A 17,974-nucleotide genomic window follows, 5' to 3' on the forward strand; every position below is an offset into this window, starting at 1 on the left:
TGACTTCAGCCGTGCCGATGGCCTGGAGTACTTGGGCTTTTCACGGGCATATGTAAGTTTCGGCATTCCCTTGCTGCTATTGTGTGGCTACGCTACAGAATTGACCTTTGCATGCAAAGCCCAGGAGGCATATGGCATACCTTGTGTTTTCTCACAGCCTGCGATGTTCATGCAGGAAATAATGGAAGCAGGCGCAGATGAATTTGCTGCAGAGGACTTGGCAGATGATGTGATTGTGGACGGCCAGGCATCAACATTTGGTAGTCTCTTGCAGCATTCGCCGAGGACCTCTGCTTGAGGCGGTCTGTACTCGGGTACACTTTCCTCTCTCAATGAATAAGCAAAATAATCATGTTTAAATCTTTGTGCAGCAGCTTGATGAAGCTTCTGACGTGCTTGACTTGCTTTATTTCATAGAGCGTCTCATCTTGTCAGCTGGGCTTATGCATTCGAGTCATCAGGCACGGCGAGGCAGCTCTGAGGAAACTGTGATGACTGACCTGCAGGAACCCAGAAATAAAACCGTCAGAGCAGACTCGGCGGGAGATCATCTCGCCCGTTCTTGTGCTGGCTGTGCTCCTGATGACGCGCATGCAGCTGGTGCCGGAGATACGTGTGGAGGGCACCCTTGGCACCGGGCCTTTGGACTACGCGGTGAGCTTCAAGAGTACTCTACCGTTGCAAAGCCCTATGTGCCCTAAACCTTAAACCCTAAACCATTAACCCTAAAAACCCTGTGCTTTCGTGCATTCAATACACTCCAAGACGTTTTGAAGCATTGCAAGACCCCAGGCAGCACAGAAACATAGACCAGTTAAAGCACAGATTTAATGACAACAAGCATAAGACTGCTGAGAATACAGACGCACGGCACGCAGCAACAGCTGTGCTGTGGCTGCCAAAATCCGACTGACTTCATACGTGTAAGCTACAAACCCAGCATGCAAAGCATGATCTGACTGCCGAAATCTGCTGCACACTGCAGATGGCCAGCAGCAAGCCCAACAAGGCTAGCAAAAGCAGCATAGAGCAGATTGCAACAAGCCCAAAATGTGACAACAGCAAAGTGGCACAGTAGGGACAGGGTTAAGGGCAGGACATATAAATAAAGAGCACTTCCATTGATCCAAGAGGCGCTAGCCCCAAAAGTTGCTCTATCCACAAAGTGATCCCACACATCTACACAGTGATTGAGTGACACTGCCAGCCTGAGGCCGCCGCATCAACACGGGGGACACAAATGCCATAGGCTATAAGCGCAGCGCGGTCAAGTGACTTGAGGGCTACCCTAACGCATTTGGCATCATGAAGAAAGGCTCTTGAACACCAATGAGTTTGGAAAGGCCTTCAAATAACAGATTGGCTGCCGGTAGCTGCAGCTGAGGCCAACACAGGCTGTTCAATACTAGACATGTCCTCACAGACCACTTGTGACAACACCAAGCACTAAAGCGGAGTGCATCTACATCTGCACAAATCTGCATGGGGTGTACCATTCATACCTTGGGCTCTGCGGCCGACGATGACCAAGATTTTCTCCCCAGGCTTGTAGGTGTCTCTGGTCAGTCCGTTCCTGTCGCCGTCCTCTCGGAGCCCCGGTGTTCCCTCGTCTTTAATTTCAAGCAGGTCGGCACCAAAAGCCTTTTTCGCAGCAGCCCAGTCCAGTCTGCCAGTCCCGTCTGGCTGAAAGTCATATAGCTTGAGCTTGTGCTGCTCCCCTGTTTCCTCCGATTTCAAGGAGACTACCTGTGTAAGCAGGCACGATCAAAATTGTTTTCGTGGCCTGCCAATCACAGAATTAGCAGGGAGGCAGCCAACAAAATGAGTCGTCACCTGAATCATCCGTGAAAATATCTTTGGGAGTTTCGGCCTGGGGAGACTGGGGGGACCTCAAAACTTACGAAGGTCACAGGAAGCGTCCTAACACCGTCATCCTGCGAAATGCAGCCGACTTTGTTCAGAAATTGCTGCTGGTGTCCAGTAAAAACACGGTCAGGCGAATTCTGCACTCCTTCTGCACTTGAGGTGATATACAAGAACACTTCATCGGTGGTGACAAGTACGCAACGAACATTCAATAGACTGCACAGTACTGATTGTGAACAAATGGTAACACCCTCTGTTATTTCACAATTCTTCCTGAACCCTTTGCAACTATGCGTCCTGCTGCTCAGGTTTCCTGTCTACAGGACTCTTTATATTTTTATGGCAAGCAACCTATCTTGCAACATGAATTACCGCAACTAACGAACGATCTATATTGCAGATATGCAATAATGTTATTGCAGTTTTCGGTGTAGAAGGAAAGCATACCTGTGCCTAGGCTGACTCCTGTGCGACAGGAGAAGACTTGTATGATCACAGCATTGGCATTGGCTGCAACATACCTATAAAACGTTCATAATTTTATATATTTGTCTGCCATTTACTTATATTTAGGGTGTATGGTTTGGGTTTGCCCTAAACCCTAAACCCTCAAATACACAGGAAGTATTAGGAAATTCCAGCACCGCTGGCCATCGCTTGCGCAGTACATGGCTCCGACGGCGTCCCTTTCTGCCGTGCTTGTCAAATGGCATTCCTGCGGAAAAGATAGGAACGCCGCAGGTGACAAAGAAAGGTGTGTCTAGGCAAAAGTGGCAAAACCTGGCAACAAACTAGATTGCTAAAGATTAAATTTTTCAGATTTGATCCGATTTGATCAGAGATGAGCCGTTGGTCTGCAGTGCGGGTAGGTAGCACTTAGTGGTCGCGCATTGTAGTAAAATTCTAAATCCTAAACCCTAAAATCCTGGCCAAGGCGCACGGTCCTTGCGGGGTCAGCGACGCCAATGCGGGGCGGGGCCAAGGCGAGAGGAACGCTGCGACAGACGCGCCCATGTTGACTGCGCAGCCGCGCACCTGGCGGTAGCCCAGCTAGCCGGGGATGCCAGCTAGCTCGCGCTTGCAGAGGCATCGAAGGCCCTTGAGGTGCAGATGCCTATTGCATTGGTGGCGGAGGCGCGCCATCAGGTCAAAAGATTTGGTAAGAAAGTATCCATGCTAAGGAAGCCCTTACTCGTTGTTTTCCCTATTTCTATTGTTGCTTCTCAGAGAATGATATGCAGAAATGAAAAGCGTCCTGTGTTGCGCAGAGTCAAGCAGTCAATCTGCCGCCACCGCTGTGCCTCACTGAGTGCTGAGGAAACATCCTCGAGTGGCAGTGCTGCAGCTGCCAGCTTGGGGCAGCCCTCCAGCATTGCGCACAGCTTCCTCGGCGCAGGAAGCTGCGCCATAGCTGCCCCTTAGAGGAAATGCTCTGCACTGGCGGTGCTGTTCTTTGGCACTGCAGGCAGCAGCAGGCCCCTAGCGCACACAGGCAAGACAGTGTCTCAGTGGACCTGTCTGGCGGGTCACCGGGCAGAGAGGTCAGATCTGGTGACCCTGCCGGGATTCCAGCTACAAGGCCTGGGCACAGCGGCTTGGACAGAGCAGCTGCCATGCTGCCACAGCCCTCTGCAGCGGCCGAGCCAAGCCACAGGAATAGCATGCAGCTTGCAGTCGCCGGCAAGTTGCACTCATTAAAGCAGCACCCCCAGGGGCTCAACCAGCCTGGGAGAGCCCTGGCAGCGATGTGGCACCTGGAGCGGTGGAAAGCTTCGGCGGAAGCTGCGAGGCAGCTACCGGGCGGGGCCACTGACGAAAGCGCCGGCCAAATCAGGTGCGCTGCTAGCTAGCATGGAGCCGGCGGAATCTGCAGAAAGCTTCCACAGCAGCCGCAGCGAGCCTGATATGTTCTTTGGGAGACAAGCTATTAGATTCTCAGTGTACAGCTAGTGAATACCGACACATTGTTTTACATCGATCAGATTACCTTGAAGGTTGTCTTTGCCCACTTGCCAAAAAATTTGGATGGATATTGAAGGTGTGCAGGAGATCGTTTATGCATTGCGGGCTTGCAATATTTATAAGAACAAAATTACTTCGTCCTACAACTTCAAATATCAAACATCGATGTGATGAGCAAAAATAGCGTGGATGCAAGGACCCTGCGTCTCAAAAAGTGCCGTTACGTGGGAATTCTAGTGCACAAGCTGTGCGATTCGAGCTCAAGAGAAGATCATGTGTGCACTGTAATTCTTTCTTCACAGGTCTCTTTGTGTTTCATCGCATGAAGGACCATGATGGCCTCTTGCATAGGGGATTCAATGTCTGGTAATCACAAACTCAGTCAGGCTTCACACAGGCATGCACTACATTTTTTTGGGTCAACTAATACGGACAAGCATATCTGACCAGATCAGATTACAGAGTGACTGCCTCACTGGCAAAAACACAAGAGGAAAATATGTACAGTGCTGAGCAGAGATGCGTCACCCTACCATCATTCAGATGGGACAGACACATTGCGTTGTAAAATGCATGTCATCAGGTTTGGGCCAGAGCAGTATTAGTATTAGAATTGCAAAACTTTTGACGGAATGCGGACATTTAAGAAGTTTGTGATGTGTAGTGGGCAGTGACAGACTGCCTACAAGACCAATGAGCCTCAGGTGGCTCCCACAAGGTACCAGGTGTCTCTAAAATGTAGTAATGATATTAATAATGATGGCATGATGCCAGCTTGGCAATGAGTGGCATGCAAAGTGCAGCGGCTGCACATAAAACAAAGATAGACCGCAGCGCCTTCTTTCAATCAATCAACCCAATAGTGTCACTACAGTCTTCAAATTGACCTTGCCGCCATAATGTCCACGACCCATCATTCATATCTTTGAGATCTCCGCTTCGACTCCGAATCGGTGAAGGTCCGGATCCGCTTTGACTTGAGGCATCGAGGAGCGACAAGTCCAAATAAAAATACATTTTCGATGTTGCCACATTGTAACATATCTCCAAGGACTTGTGATCCCTTAGCCAGAATCGGCCATCACATGTGCATGGAGCCCTAACGAGCCCAGGCACTGCGATCAAAAGCTTTAAGGCTGGAAAGATATGTAATCTTCTTCTTCTTTAAAGTTGAGGTTGAAATTCGACTTGATCAAGACTTGCAGAGGTACTTCTTCACTTGCTGCAAGCTGATCATAAATTTCAAAAGGGACATCCAGATAATTGAACTGTACTTGTGAAGACTTTTGTCGGAGCGTAATCGACTCATAGTGTCATGCTGAGCATGTCCGGGGAAGTCAGGGGGACGTCTGACTTGGGAAAGTTGCTCGCAATGTCTGTGTAGAACTCCTCACCGTATGCCTACAGAAAGCCAAACACTTTGTTTTCCTCTCACTCTTTTTGGAAAAAAAACCATTGTGTCACGTGGATTGAGATCATCCAGTGGATCGAGATCATCAAGATGGTCATGGTGATGACTAAATATATTGCTAGGTTCCCTGCAGCTATATAGCCATGAATACTAGGGTAGGATAGTGGTAGGTGCCCTTGTATAGGGTACTAGGGTAATAAAGAATTTCCGGAGCACTCCTTGCAGAGCAGGCTGCTAATACCGTGCACGTGCAATATGACACACTAGATATCCTTGAAAGCACAGAACTTTTGATGCATGCATACTTCGCCCTCGGTTGATTGGGTCTTGCTTGGATCTTGCGAGTCCAACAGGGGGTTAGGATCATGGCATGTTTAAATGCAGCGTGCCTGCAAGACATACCTTGCCTTTTGGCAGGAACACACGTAATATATTATAGTATTTACTAACAACAATGGTAGTCTTGATTCTGCTGTGGATTGGACTAAACAGTACGAAAGCTTTTGCAGAGCACAAAAGGAACGGGAAAGTCCTTACCGCATCAAATCCGATGTCAAAGTTGAGGCCCAAATGGACAATGACCAGATCAGAAGAAGGTGTCACAATGACACGTTGACCAAGGACTCCGTTCACCGTGAAAGTGTCTTTTGGTGCACCTGCGGTTACAATTGCAATTTCTCATCACTCACTCTTTGCAGGTTAATTCCGGCCAGAGGCAAAGGTGCGTCTGCAGACAAGCTGCATGTAGAGGCTGTCAGAATCCGGCCCCTTGTTGGGCTTGCCAGATCCAAGCAAGACCCAATCTACCGCGGGACGGTGCTTAGTATTTGCACCGCCCCCCACAATCCTGATCAATAAGCGCGTCTCACTTGTACCACTGACATTCCCGGTGAGCCGGGGTGCATTGCAATTGCAATGTAATTGCAAGCCAGTCTACAATTTGGTTGAAAGGTAGCAACTTGCATGATGAAGAACGCATGTCCATTGTTTTGCAACAATTCATCGACAGGCTTCAAACACATGGGGATCAATATCTGACTTAACCCAACCCTCTAACTTAGATATAGAACCCCCTGTCTATTTTGCATGGGCGAGTGACACACCAGGGTATCCAAGCCACAGGCCTGCTCCATATCCAGCATACAGGCCCGGGGTCGTGCTGTACTTCACCCAGCCTTTCGGCAAAATTCTCTCTCCATCCCAAACTCCATCCTGCAATAACACACCTTGCAAGCTCGCTGCCAGATACTTATGCAGCTTGGACACGCACAAATTATGCAGACATTGCGCATGCAAGAATTGAAGCCAGGCCGTAGTATAAGCATGTATTGCATGACGAATACCATGAGACATGTCTTCCAGGCATGGGCTATACTTTCGAGGCTAAGAATTCTAAAATGCTGGGAGTATTGATGGTGGCCCCGGCTGGCGGGGGGCGGTACAAATACTGAGCACCGCGCCCACCGGTGGTTGGGTCTTGCTTGGATCTGGGGGGTTTAACAGCCTTTTTTGCAGCCTTTAACTGCAGTTTGTCTGCAGGACGCACCTTGCCTCTTGCCAGGAAATGCATGTTATTAAAATAAAGCGTTGGTTGGTGGTCTACTGATGAGCTGCCGAAGCTCATTACCAACAACATTACTAAAGAAATTGGTAGTAGACCATCAGCAGCCGGGGTGACATTGTCAAGACAGAGCAGTCAAAGTCTACTTTACAGATCACCTAGTTTCTTTTTTAATTTTTTTTTTGGACCCTTCACGACCCTAAACCCTTCATCCACCGCTGCATTCCCCCTGCCAAAAATATCACTACAAAGGCCCCTACCCTTACCCCTAAATTATCTTCCCCTGAATCCTGAGCCAAAATGTGGGGGAAGAATGCCAGGGCCACACAATACAGTTACAGTAGTATCTGCTTTGATAAGTGGTGGCGAGTAATTATGTTACCTGAAGGTACAGCTGGCCAAAGCGGGCCCAGTCACGGGCGGTGGCAAAAACATGGCTCCCGCCCAGAAGGGTCCCGGAAGGGTCCGCCTCAAATTCGAACGAGCGGGCGCCGATCTTCTTGAACAGCTTGTTCTGAGCGTAGCTCCAGTATTCGGGGTCGCTGCTGAATGACTTCCTGCAGATCTCACAATTCCCCAAGTTACTAATTTGGCCCCGGCTTGCAAGGGCCGGTGTACTTTCTGAGCACCGTGCCCACGGTTGATTGGGTCTTGCTTGGGTCTGGCGAGTCCAAGGGGTAGGGTTGTGGCACCCTTTATCTGCAGCTTGTCTGCAGGACATACCTTGCCTCTTGGTACAAAAAGTGTGTACAATGACTAATTTGGCACGATTGATGTTATTGTTGACGTCATGGTATTAAGGAAAGCACCCTGGCAAGCATGCACGCAGGGGCTACTGAAGACTACGTTAATTTCTGGTACCCCTTGATGCATGAGCTTCTGAGAAGTTCAAGGTGGTGGGGTGTGATTTCTGTGGTGGCTGGCAGATTTACTCTTTTGCGAGGCCAAAGACAGGAGCACTTGCCTCAGGTTGTACTGCGCCAGATTATAATTGGGAGTGGAGTAGTTCCAGGTGAGATCCGGTGCAGAGCCCTGAGGGAATGACGCCGCGAAAGCAGCACTGTCATACGCTTCAAAGAGCAGAGCTCCTGTCAACGGCCCGATGCTGTTTGCCTCATCAAATTGTATTCCAGATGTCATCCTCAGCAGGTTGTCAACTGCGCGCCGTATTTGCATGTTGTCAGTGACTCACTTCACTCCTATTTTGTGCAGCGCGCATTTGGCTTATTAAAGAGGTAATTAAATAAACCTTGATGGTATATGGTACCTTGATACTGTTCTGAACTCGGTCTGCTTTGCAGAGCAGCAAATATGAAGCATGCTTGGCTTTGTATATGGAAGGGAATGTTCCGTTTCGCAGCGCGCATGGAACAATCACAGTGCGGGTGCAAAGAACCGTGAGTTATTGAAGACAAGATATTGAGGCGCACTTGTGATATTACGGCTGGCAACTTCAGCTGGAGTCCAGATGGGGCTTTCGACAAGCTGATCCAAGGAGAAATCACTGTCGCTGGTTCTGATTCCAATCAAAGCGCTTGTCACACTCTTGGCCATGCTCCAGCTCAGGGATCGAGTCGATGCATCATACTCCTGTAGATCTGAATAGCGCTCGGCAACAAGCTTTCCCTGCACAGCAAAACTGTTTCAGTCTCTTGTGCTATGTTCCAATCTAACAAAAGACTCTTAGCTTGGCAGCCTGGGGATTCTCCCTCTCCATACAATTGTACTTGTGGCTCCCATCATGTGAGCGGCCTTTTTGGCAAACTGAGATAGCATCAACTGTTGCCTGCAGAAAATTTGTGTGATTTGCCTCACTTACAATAAGCAAAACTTCTTCCCTTATTTAAAAGTCTGTCACAAAATCTGCTTCCAAGGCATGCTCTTCTTCATTCTGGAAAAACTGCTACATGGGCTTATCTGGCACAGCTAAGGGCGATCTGCATGATCATCTGTTATATCTGGTTTTCACGCTGTGGCAGTAATTCACTGGTAGGTCGCTCTTCAACGTTGAGAAGACTGAAATCCTCTGTGAGGCTGCCATGACTAATATTCTGAATGTTTGCTCAGTAGCCAACTTGGCTACTTGGCTACTTGGCAAGTTGGGCTGATGGGTCTTACTTTGTAGATGACAACGATTGCACGGGTTTTGGCGCCTTCAACCAAGTCTGAGTTTTCAAACCATCTGGCAATGTTGGTGTTGAGGCCAGTGTAGTCGACTTCCTCTTTGAAGCCCCTGCAGCACAGTCAGTGACATCAGAGATCCTATCGATGCAAATCAGGCACTGGATTGAAGGTTGTTTCGCTTGTCTCCTAGAGTCCAGTCAGGAGCTGTATCAGATTGGCCGGGCTCTTGGATAATTTGCCATCTGCACAATGGCATGCATGCCGATAGATTTGCTACAAGATTTTGCAAGGCACCAATACCTGTATACACCATGTCAATTTCTGCAGCCTATGCAGACATGCCTAAATTGTCAGGATTCTGCCGAGTAGGTCGCATCGAACTCTTATGAAAGAAGCACAGATGCATCGAGAAGGAGAGGTCACATTCACCACTTGAATATGCTGGGCAGGCAAGGCAGATCAGGAATGCCCTTCGAAAAATGTCAGGACTTTGGCAATCTTGACGCAGCCAGATGTTTTGAGTGTAGCTTAGTACTGTGAGATGTGTGGCAACCACAAGGAAAGGAGAGGATGAACTCACCACCTGAATATGCGATTTTGCACAGTGCTGTGAGATGTGTGACAAGCACAAAGAAAGGAGAATATGAACTCACCACTTGAATATGCTGGGCAGGCAGGGCAGGTCAGGAATGCCCTTCTTAAGCCATAAGCCGCAATCATGAGGGCCACTTTTGGGCACAGGCCAGTCCAGCTTGCCCTGGTATGGTTCGCCGTCATCCACGTACTTTGGCACAACTGGAGCCTGCAACAGTTTATATGGCGTCATCCACTTGAACAAATCCCCCACAATGTAGTTTGTACAGCCGCACAGAACAACAATACTCGAGCACTAGGAAAATATACACGACAATTGCTGCAGGCCACTGGCATTGCCTGGAAATAGTTCCTCAGAGCCCAGAAAGCCATTTCTCCTTCTTACACCCCAGCTTGATGCCATCAGCTAGAGATTCTGGGCAACCTCAGACTCTCTGGTGAAGCCAGAATGGCTCAAGTCTGTCACACAGTACTCTGATGCCTTGCTGTTTGAGACTGGCACGGTACAACTACTTGTTGATCAACCTCGGCCAGCAATCCATCAAGGACAAAGTCACTGGGATTGTGTAGCTAAAGCAGCCATCAAGAAAAAAGTCACTTGGATTGTTTAGCCAAAAAAGCCTGCAAAGACAAAGTCACTCGGGTTGTTTTGCTAAAGCAGCCGTCAAAGGCAAAGTGAGTTAGGCTTTTTGGCAAGAGCAGCCTCTGAAAGTGTGTACCAACCTTATCAGCAGGGGTCAGCTGGCAGCCAAACTTGTCTCCAAGGTAGACAGCACTGGTGGGAAATCCGGCAATGCTTGCATCGACAGTCTTGGTATCAGTGTGGATAGACAGCTGCCCAAGACTGTTCGCTGGGTCATCAAGGTTGAAAATTTTCTGTGCCAGGCAATTGTAGATGCATGCGTCGTAGTTCCACACGCTGTCAAACGTCCTGTTTGCTATGAACAGGCCTGCAGTTCATAGCAAAGAAACTTTCGGTGACTGTAAAATTCACCCACTCTCTATATTGCAGGATTCTCGACCCCTTTCATCGGCCCTACAACCTAACACCACCATTGCATTCCCCTTGAAAATCCCCTTCCCTAAACGCTAAAACCATACATCCACTTTCCATTGGCCCTATGCTGAAGTGGGTGAAGAATAACGTCGGGACAATTCAAAGCAAATAGAAAGCAAGTGGCGGCAAGGGCAATAGCAAGTATGAATTTTGCCTAAATCCACTTGTTTGTGGCACACAGTCTTGCTGATCCAGGGCAAATTCAAACGATGTGTTTTCACAACAGACTTCTGCAAATGACACCTGCAATGCAGATTATGGTCCCAAACTAGCAGCAGTAATCCTTCTGGGTACTACTGGAAATAATTTTACACACTTGCGGTACTTGAAATTACATCACACTGTATTACAAGGCATGATGACTTTTGAGTCCAAGGGCGGTCAATTTGGTTACCTTCGCAAAGAGTTTTTGCAACGAATCCTGCCGCGGTGAGTACGTCAAATACTGAAGCTGCAAACCACAGAGTGGCCTTCAGACATACTCAGATCCAATTCATATTACCATACAGAAGATACCTTCTTGACTGCCAGCAGTGCGCATGCATAAACTCCGTGTTAAAAATCCGCCGAACTGCATTCACCCCCGGCATTACAGATCGGTGAAATCCAGTAGATTCGAATCCTTGGCTTCTGAATCAACGCAGGGCAGCTGCGACTTGATTTTGAAACTTGTCCAACAAAAGGCCATAGTAACCTCATTACTAACCAGCCCTCACCTGCGCCGCCTCCTGTGGTTGATGCCAGTCTCTGAGCGTCCTGTTACAAACACATGAAACTGTGTCACCCAGTGTCACAGATCACAGATGTAATCTGAGATAAACCAAGCTACATAGTGTACTACACCAGGACTAGCACGTGCATCTGCATGTGACAATCAGTCACAGATGACTACCCCATCTGTGAGGCGGCCCAGATAGGCTCAGCCATACAAGACTAGCGCCAGCAGGAGACATGCTGCCCACAATTACTATACCCATATAGCTAGAGTCTCTGATACCCAGGCGCAACCGTGATGGGGCGTCTTTGACTAAATCTGGACTACAGGCATGATGCCCGGCGTAGTGTAGTAATAGCATTATGAAACGGCACCCTCAGGTTGTAAGGTTCATGGCTACGTCAGGAAGGACCCTGCTTTAGATTGTTAGACAATAGATTGGAATTCCTTCTCACCCTCAGTTCAACAGTCTGGCGGTCAAGCCTGAGCCTCTGGCTATCGACAGTTGCTTCCAGCTCCACTTCCTCGTTGTTGAAACCATGGAAGCCTGTGCAAGATGCGTACATCGTATTTTATTAGCGCGCAAGGTCCCAAAAAGTGAACGAAAGAGGCAACGCTCGCAGCCAGTTGCTGGGTGTGGATTGCAAAGTCTGGTATCATTGTGACGAGACCATAAGGTTGTACGGCATACATATTATGTTCCTGGATGATTTTCCAGTTCTAAGAGATAGACAGTTGAAAGGAAGCACCTGCGTCTCCTGCCTGGGCGTGCAGCACGAGGCATGCGCCTGCTGCCAGCAGGCAGAAGGCCAAATTGACGGATAAACTGGGGGTCGCTGGCCTGCTTACATCACAACAGCGCATTCAATTACATTCATTTGTGTATCTGCTCCCGCGATCAACCTCAAGATGGCTGGCAATTCGAGCAGCCTCAGTGTGACTCGTAACTTGTAGTACAGTGGCCCTGCTCGTTCAAAGCACTTTCCAGGAAGCAGCTTGCACTTCGTCCTTTGCTCAGGATTATTTTAAACAAGATGAGCCTCCAACGAGCTGCGGAAGTGGTTCTATGTTTCTATTCCGCTATTCGGGAGGCGCGTCATAAACCAACCGTTTCTGGCGGTTGCCCAACTCACGGTGACAGAGGACAGCGCGGCTATCCACACGACAGCCTCTATTTTTTGCTGAGTAAAAATTACCTCAGCTTGCGCTGCATAGAGGCCATGGCTGCGTCTTGGTCGTGGCCAGTGCTGTGCCAACAGCAGCGGATGCTGGACGTCACAGTTTCACCTTTGCCTGCAAGCGGTGCAGACGTTTAATCATTAGCTTAAATCGACCAAAATCTTTATATGCAGTTATTGTTGCACATCCTGCAGGTCAAGTGAGCCCGTACTAACTGGCTCGGGCACCTGCATGGATGGACTCCCTGCGCCACCCTCCTTCCTAATCGAAGAGCACAATAGTAAGCGTTGCGTACCAGCTGAAAACAACAAAGAGGCGGTCGCAGCTCTTTTCCGGAGCGGTCTGCACTTTGCAAGTTTGAATGAACCGGCGAGTGCCACTCGAATTCCTGTTGGTTGCGAATCTCGCCGTTGCAGACCCGCTCCCAAGCCTCCCTGTAACAGGGTGTATTCCACAATTCGCCCACCCCAATCATTCTCGGAAGTCTTGCGAGTGCTCCGCTTCACACTTGTTAAAATGTAACACAAGACCCTTTCGTCGTTCCCTCGGAAGCTCTCAATCGCTCATATTGTGGTTGTGCACTTTTTGCACCTAAAGCGTCGGTGCGTTGTGAAGCTCGCAATGGCAGAGATCGCGGAGCCCACGAACAACCCTCCGCAGCAGCCAGCAGATGCCGCAAATCCAAACCCTGCTGCAGGTAATGTCCGAGTGCGCCATTGCCAGACCTGGCGTTTGAGGCTTTTGTTACACATTGTCTTGCCCAATGCTTGTTGGCCTAGACGAATTGGAGCAAGACAGCTTCTTGAACTGCGATGCGTGTCTGAGCAGCAAGGCGGGCTGTCCCTTACCTGCCAGTTTGGTTCAATTTTCTGCTTGGTTGACAAGTTGGCCCTGACAAACCCATGCACATGAGCGTCCACTCAGCCCTGCTTCTTGGGACCTCGTGGCAGCCCTTTCCTGCAATTTGATATGCAAACACTTGCCGCTGTCAATCCCGCATATTGTGACTTTGCCTCCTCCATTGCCTGCAGGTGCAGCAGATGCAGCCGAGGCGCTGGCTGCATTGCAAGGGGCAGCAACAGCTGCACAGCACCAGCTCGGACAATTCGGCCCTCCCAAGTCAGCTCCGCCCAATCAAGCTCCTGGCGCACCATCAATGTCATCCCAAATTGCTCCCGGCACGCGCATCCCTGGCATGGGGCGAGGCACATCTCTGTACAGAGGAGTCAGCAAGGTGGGTCCTGGGCTGCTCATCATCCACAAGATCGATGTGCAAGGACTGACGCACAACATACGCACACCCGTACAGGCAGCAGCCGGTTATTTTAACACAATATGAGACCAAAGTGCCCTGCCTCATATTTGGCAGCACTACTTGTACACACAACTTCCTCGGCTTGCATGCTGCCAGGAAATTGTGAACCAACAGTAAGCCATTTGCCACGCCAGATCTGCTCGTACCAAAATGTGAATTTGCGCGCAGTGCCAACACTCTCCCAACCTGGCATCTTCTGTGAAGCTATGTGAAGCTGTGTAGCTGTGGGTTTCTGGCCAGCTGGTAGGGGCGGTACAAATTCTGAGCACTGCGCCCATGGTTGACTGGTTAGTGCTTGGCTATGCCAAGACCGTCAAGGGACAGGCTTTCAGCATCCTTCCCTCCCGCGCAGCTTGCGTGCAGAGGCACCCTGTCTTGGCAGGACAAGCGCGTGATGGTGACCGCTAATGAATGATTGTGAACAGTGAAAACTAATAGTAGTGAGTAAGGATGACTAATGATGACGCTGCGACAGGCGGGCGACAAAAAGAAGTGGCGGGCGATGATCCAGTACAACCACATGCAACACCATGTGGGTTACTACGCGACTGCAGAGGATGCGGCGCGCGCGTATGACCGAAAGGCGCTGCTCTTCATGGGCCCATCGGCCATCACAAATTTCCCCCCCTCCAACTATGCCGGCGAGGACCTCACTGCTGACGGCACCGCCGAAGAGCAGGTGAGGCCCCTTCCCGCTCCCAGGCGCACAACGTTGTGATGCTTTGCTTCCAAAGCAGTCCATGGGTGATTCAAGGATTCAATGAAGTTCCCATGTGACACTCATGCATGCCAAAGCCAGCAGCTGCCGAGGACATTGCAATCCTATAAATGATGGATGCAGGGTTGGCAGAGATGTGAAGTGAGCTGTATGCCGGTTATAACCTGCGTTGGCTGCGTGTGCCTTGCATGCCATCTTCAAGTGACCCTGACTTGCAGAACCAAGTGCCTTCAGCGTATCACAGATCAAGCTGGTCTTGAGCGTGTAGCGGATAGCAAAACCCACCATGAGGCATAGGCATTTAGTTGCAGATCCGCCCACAAGTTTTCTTTCTTGGGCAGGCCAAGAAGCGGCGGCGCACGAGCGCGTTTCGGGGGGTGACGAAGTCTGGCGGCAAGTGGAAGGCTTCAATCCGGGCCAACAATGTCAAGAGGGACCTTGGAGTCTTTGAGGACGAACTGGAGGCTGCCCGGTGCTTTTCAGACTGCACCTGCAACTTATTATATTTATTTCATATGCATGAAGACGCATTGATGCTGCCTTGATATGGTGTGGCCCCATTTCAGCGCCTGAAGAAAAAAGGGGCACAGCAGGGTTCAGATGGAAATACAAATATAGCCCAGGAATTTGTCACGCTAACTGTGACCTAACAGATGAAGCCCCGGCTGGCGAGGGGCGGTACCCATAGTGAGCACCGTGCCAACGATTGACTGATTCTTGCTTGGATCTTGCGAGTTAAACACGGGGTAGGATTGTGGCAGCTGCAGCTTGTCCGCAGGACGCACCTTGCCTCTTGGCAGGATAAGCGTGTGATAATAATAACAAGGAATGTGACTTGACAGGGTTGAGAAAGTGGCAGGTCATACTCTGGGGGCTCCCTGTGGCGTGAGAGTTCCACTTGTTTTCAGGGCGTACGATGCGGCGGCGGTGCAGCTGCTGGGCGAGTCAGCGGTGACCAACTTCAACGTGCATGACATAATGGCGACGCTGCCGCAGCCGCCCGCGCCGCCGCCGGCCGCCGCCGCAGCCACCGCGCCTGATCAGGCGCCACATGCAATGCACATGCCCATCCCAGGTACCCCTCAACTTCCAACCGGGAACCATCCATTTCCGGAACGCAATCCCGTACTGATACCTGGAATCTTCCTCCTACCTTTGTGGGTTTGAACCTCTAGAGTTGGTTAGAATATCTGCAGGCCAGCTTGCAGGTGCCATTACATTCACACGACATTATTGGACCTGCACCAAATTCGGTGCATTGAAAAGGGGGACATTTGACCATGTGGAGAAGGATGTGATCATGTGATTCTGATAAACTCGGAGTTGAGTGATTTCACAATACGTGGGTGCCATGCAGGAGGCATTGCGCAAGTTGGAGCTCCTGACAGCATGGCGGGTGCAGCGCTCGGGGTGCAAAATAACCCTGTGTGGCAGATGCAAACACCCTTGGCAGGTCCGCATGCATTTTGTTCTCACGGCAATACCCATGCAAGTACTTCTTTTGGTGGAACTGCTGCCCTGAAGGCGCCCAAATCAGCTACTTCTGAATATACACGCACGTAATTCTCTTGATGCATCTGCTGTCCTGCAAATGCTTGCGTCAGCTACTGTTAATCCCATGCACCCTGCTTGCTCTGTTCTTACTCGGCAGCATCCTTGCATGATTTTGGCAGCCCTACTAGTCATGCATTTGCTGTGGTGCTCTGGACTGATGGTTGTGTTTGAATTAATTTTCAATTTTTTTTTCACATCTGCAGGCAACGGCGTCCCCCAACTTCCGGTGCCGGTCCCCCCGCGCTTCCACGGCGTGAGGCCGGCAGGCACCGGCAAGTGGCATGCGCAGGTTACTAATCTCCTCTTCCTCGACTCAATTTCACTGTCAATCTTCTTAAGGTTGTTTTCTTTCAGCACAACCTTGATGGCGCCTTCCTCAACGCATCTCATACGCAGCGCCAGTAAAGAAGTTATTGGAGGTCTCCCGTTTTAATAAAAGGTGTCGCCAACTTGAGAAAGGTACTGGAAGTGATGGGACGTCTACGGGGGTTTTCCATCCTCGGAAATAGTTTTATAATGATTTAGCTCATGGTATACTATACGGAATACGGTTTTTGGTTTTGGAGTTAGGGGCCTTTATAGATTTCACGGGGAATGCAATGGTGGCTTCAGGTTTTAGGGTCACTGAAGGGGCGAAAATCTATAATAATCAAAATTATTGTAAGAATATCTTATGTCGCTCTCCATACCCTTACGTGAGTTGTGTGTTTGTTCTCTGCAAAACTGTGCTCTCTCTCTTTAGCGAATAAACTTCGCCACCTTCTTCAGCAGCTCCACTTCTGCAGGTGCTGGCGCCGTGGGCCTATGGCTCTTTTTGAAACAAAAATGCTCGAAACTCAAAGCTGTATTAGGCAAAAGAAGGCAGCCTATAGTGTTTATGCAACCTCTTTCACAGTAGAAGGCAGCCTATGGTGTTTATGCAACCTCTTTCACAAAAGAAGGCAGCATATAGTCTTCATGACACCGCTTTCACAATTCTTCGCCCAGTGCAGGTGCTGGTGGACATGGGCCGCTTTGAGACTGAGGAGGAAGCTGCGCGCGCGTATGACCGGGCTGCTGTCTGGTGCCTGGGCTTGACTGCTCACACCAATTTCCCCCTCAGCGACCTCATTCAGGTGGGGGGTCCTTTAGGGTTTAGCTAACTCGAAATTTGACTTGGTAATACCCTTAAACCCCACCTGACAATTTTCTGGTGCCTGGGCCTCACCGCTCACATCAAGTTCTCTCCCAGGGAAATCATTCAGGTCAGGGCCTGTGTTAAGGGTTCTGACTTCTATATTTAGATTCTTCTTGGGAAGTTACTGGAGACCTGCAGACCCACCAGGCCAACCAGGTTTCCCCTCAGCAATGTCATCCTGGTGAGGGGTTTTTATTGAGGGTTCCAGGGGTTCAGATTGATCTAAACTTGAACTGGAAAATCCCTAAAACCGCGCTTGGCCTACCAGCTCTCCCCTCAGCGACAAAAGTCAGATTCGGGTATACGCACATGCATTCCCACAGATGAATCAGCTTGACGGGCCGTTCATCATGAATATGCTCCTAGTTCTGCAGAGGGAAGATGCAGCAAGAATGGCTAGCAGAAGCTCAGTCTTGTGCTTGCAAGAGAGCCGGCTTGAGACTCTCCCCAGTCAAATTGTCCATTACAAGAGGCGGTTCAATCATCTTCTGCAAATCAGCTAGCTTTATTGAGCTAAAATTCGCAATGTTTGAGGTTCAAGGAACGGATTGACTGAATGGGTACATTGAGAATATTAGTCTGAGAGCGATATTGCCTGTTATCCTGCAGCCCGGGGATTTTGGAGCGCAACAAGCTCCTGTTCAGGCGACAGACCTGGGGCAGCAGGACGAGGGCGTCCCCTCCGACTCCGAAGACGACGAACGGGAAGCTTCCAGCACAGCTGCTGCAGCTGATGTGGCA

The 17,974-nt window shown here is 49.8% G+C and overlaps 3 protein-coding genes across 3 annotated transcripts; 2 read left to right on the plus strand and 1 right to left on the minus strand.

Annotated features, from left to right (window-relative positions):
- Positions 1 to 163: 163 nt before the first annotated feature.
- COCSUDRAFT_60670 (hypothetical protein) lies at positions 164 to 3,716 on the plus strand (the record flags this gene model as incomplete). Its single annotated transcript, XM_005650143.1, has 4 exons — positions 164 to 260; positions 530 to 654; positions 2,801 to 2,907; positions 3,332 to 3,716. 4 exons carry the CDS (start codon positions 164 to 166, stop codon positions 3,714 to 3,716), a joined length of 714 nt encoding a protein of 237 aa, XP_005650200.1.
- Positions 3,717 to 5,133: 1,417 nt separating this feature from the next.
- COCSUDRAFT_39956 (beta-lactamase/transpeptidase-like protein) lies at positions 5,134 to 11,856 on the minus strand (the record flags this gene model as incomplete). The annotated part of the gene is made up of 11 exons (XM_005650144.1): positions 5,134 to 5,229; positions 5,777 to 5,895; positions 6,343 to 6,451; positions 7,183 to 7,365; positions 7,761 to 7,957; positions 8,231 to 8,426; positions 8,919 to 9,033; positions 9,578 to 9,726; positions 10,242 to 10,468; positions 11,292 to 11,331; positions 11,746 to 11,856. The coding sequence occupies 11 exons, from the start codon at positions 11,854 to 11,856 to the stop codon at positions 5,134 to 5,136; spliced, it is 1,542 nt and encodes a 513-aa protein (XP_005650201.1).
- A 1,143-nt stretch (positions 11,857 to 12,999) lies between these two features.
- Positions 13,000 to 17,968, plus strand: COCSUDRAFT_64766 (hypothetical protein; the record flags this gene model as incomplete). The annotated part of the gene is made up of 9 exons (XM_005650145.1): positions 13,000 to 13,166; positions 13,501 to 13,703; positions 14,260 to 14,463; positions 14,844 to 14,974; positions 15,411 to 15,577; positions 15,860 to 15,955; positions 16,260 to 16,345; positions 17,049 to 17,171; positions 17,843 to 17,968. Coding segments are annotated over exons 1-9 (1,212 nt in total), but the record flags the coding sequence as incomplete, so codon positions are not given.
- Between the last annotated feature and the right edge of the window lie 6 nt (positions 17,969 to 17,974).

The sequence above is a fragment of the Coccomyxa subellipsoidea genome (genome assembly GCF_000258705.1).
Source record: "Coccomyxa subellipsoidea C-169, whole genome shotgun sequence".
NCBI lineage: Eukaryota > Viridiplantae > Chlorophyta > Trebouxiophyceae > Coccomyxaceae > Coccomyxa > Coccomyxa subellipsoidea.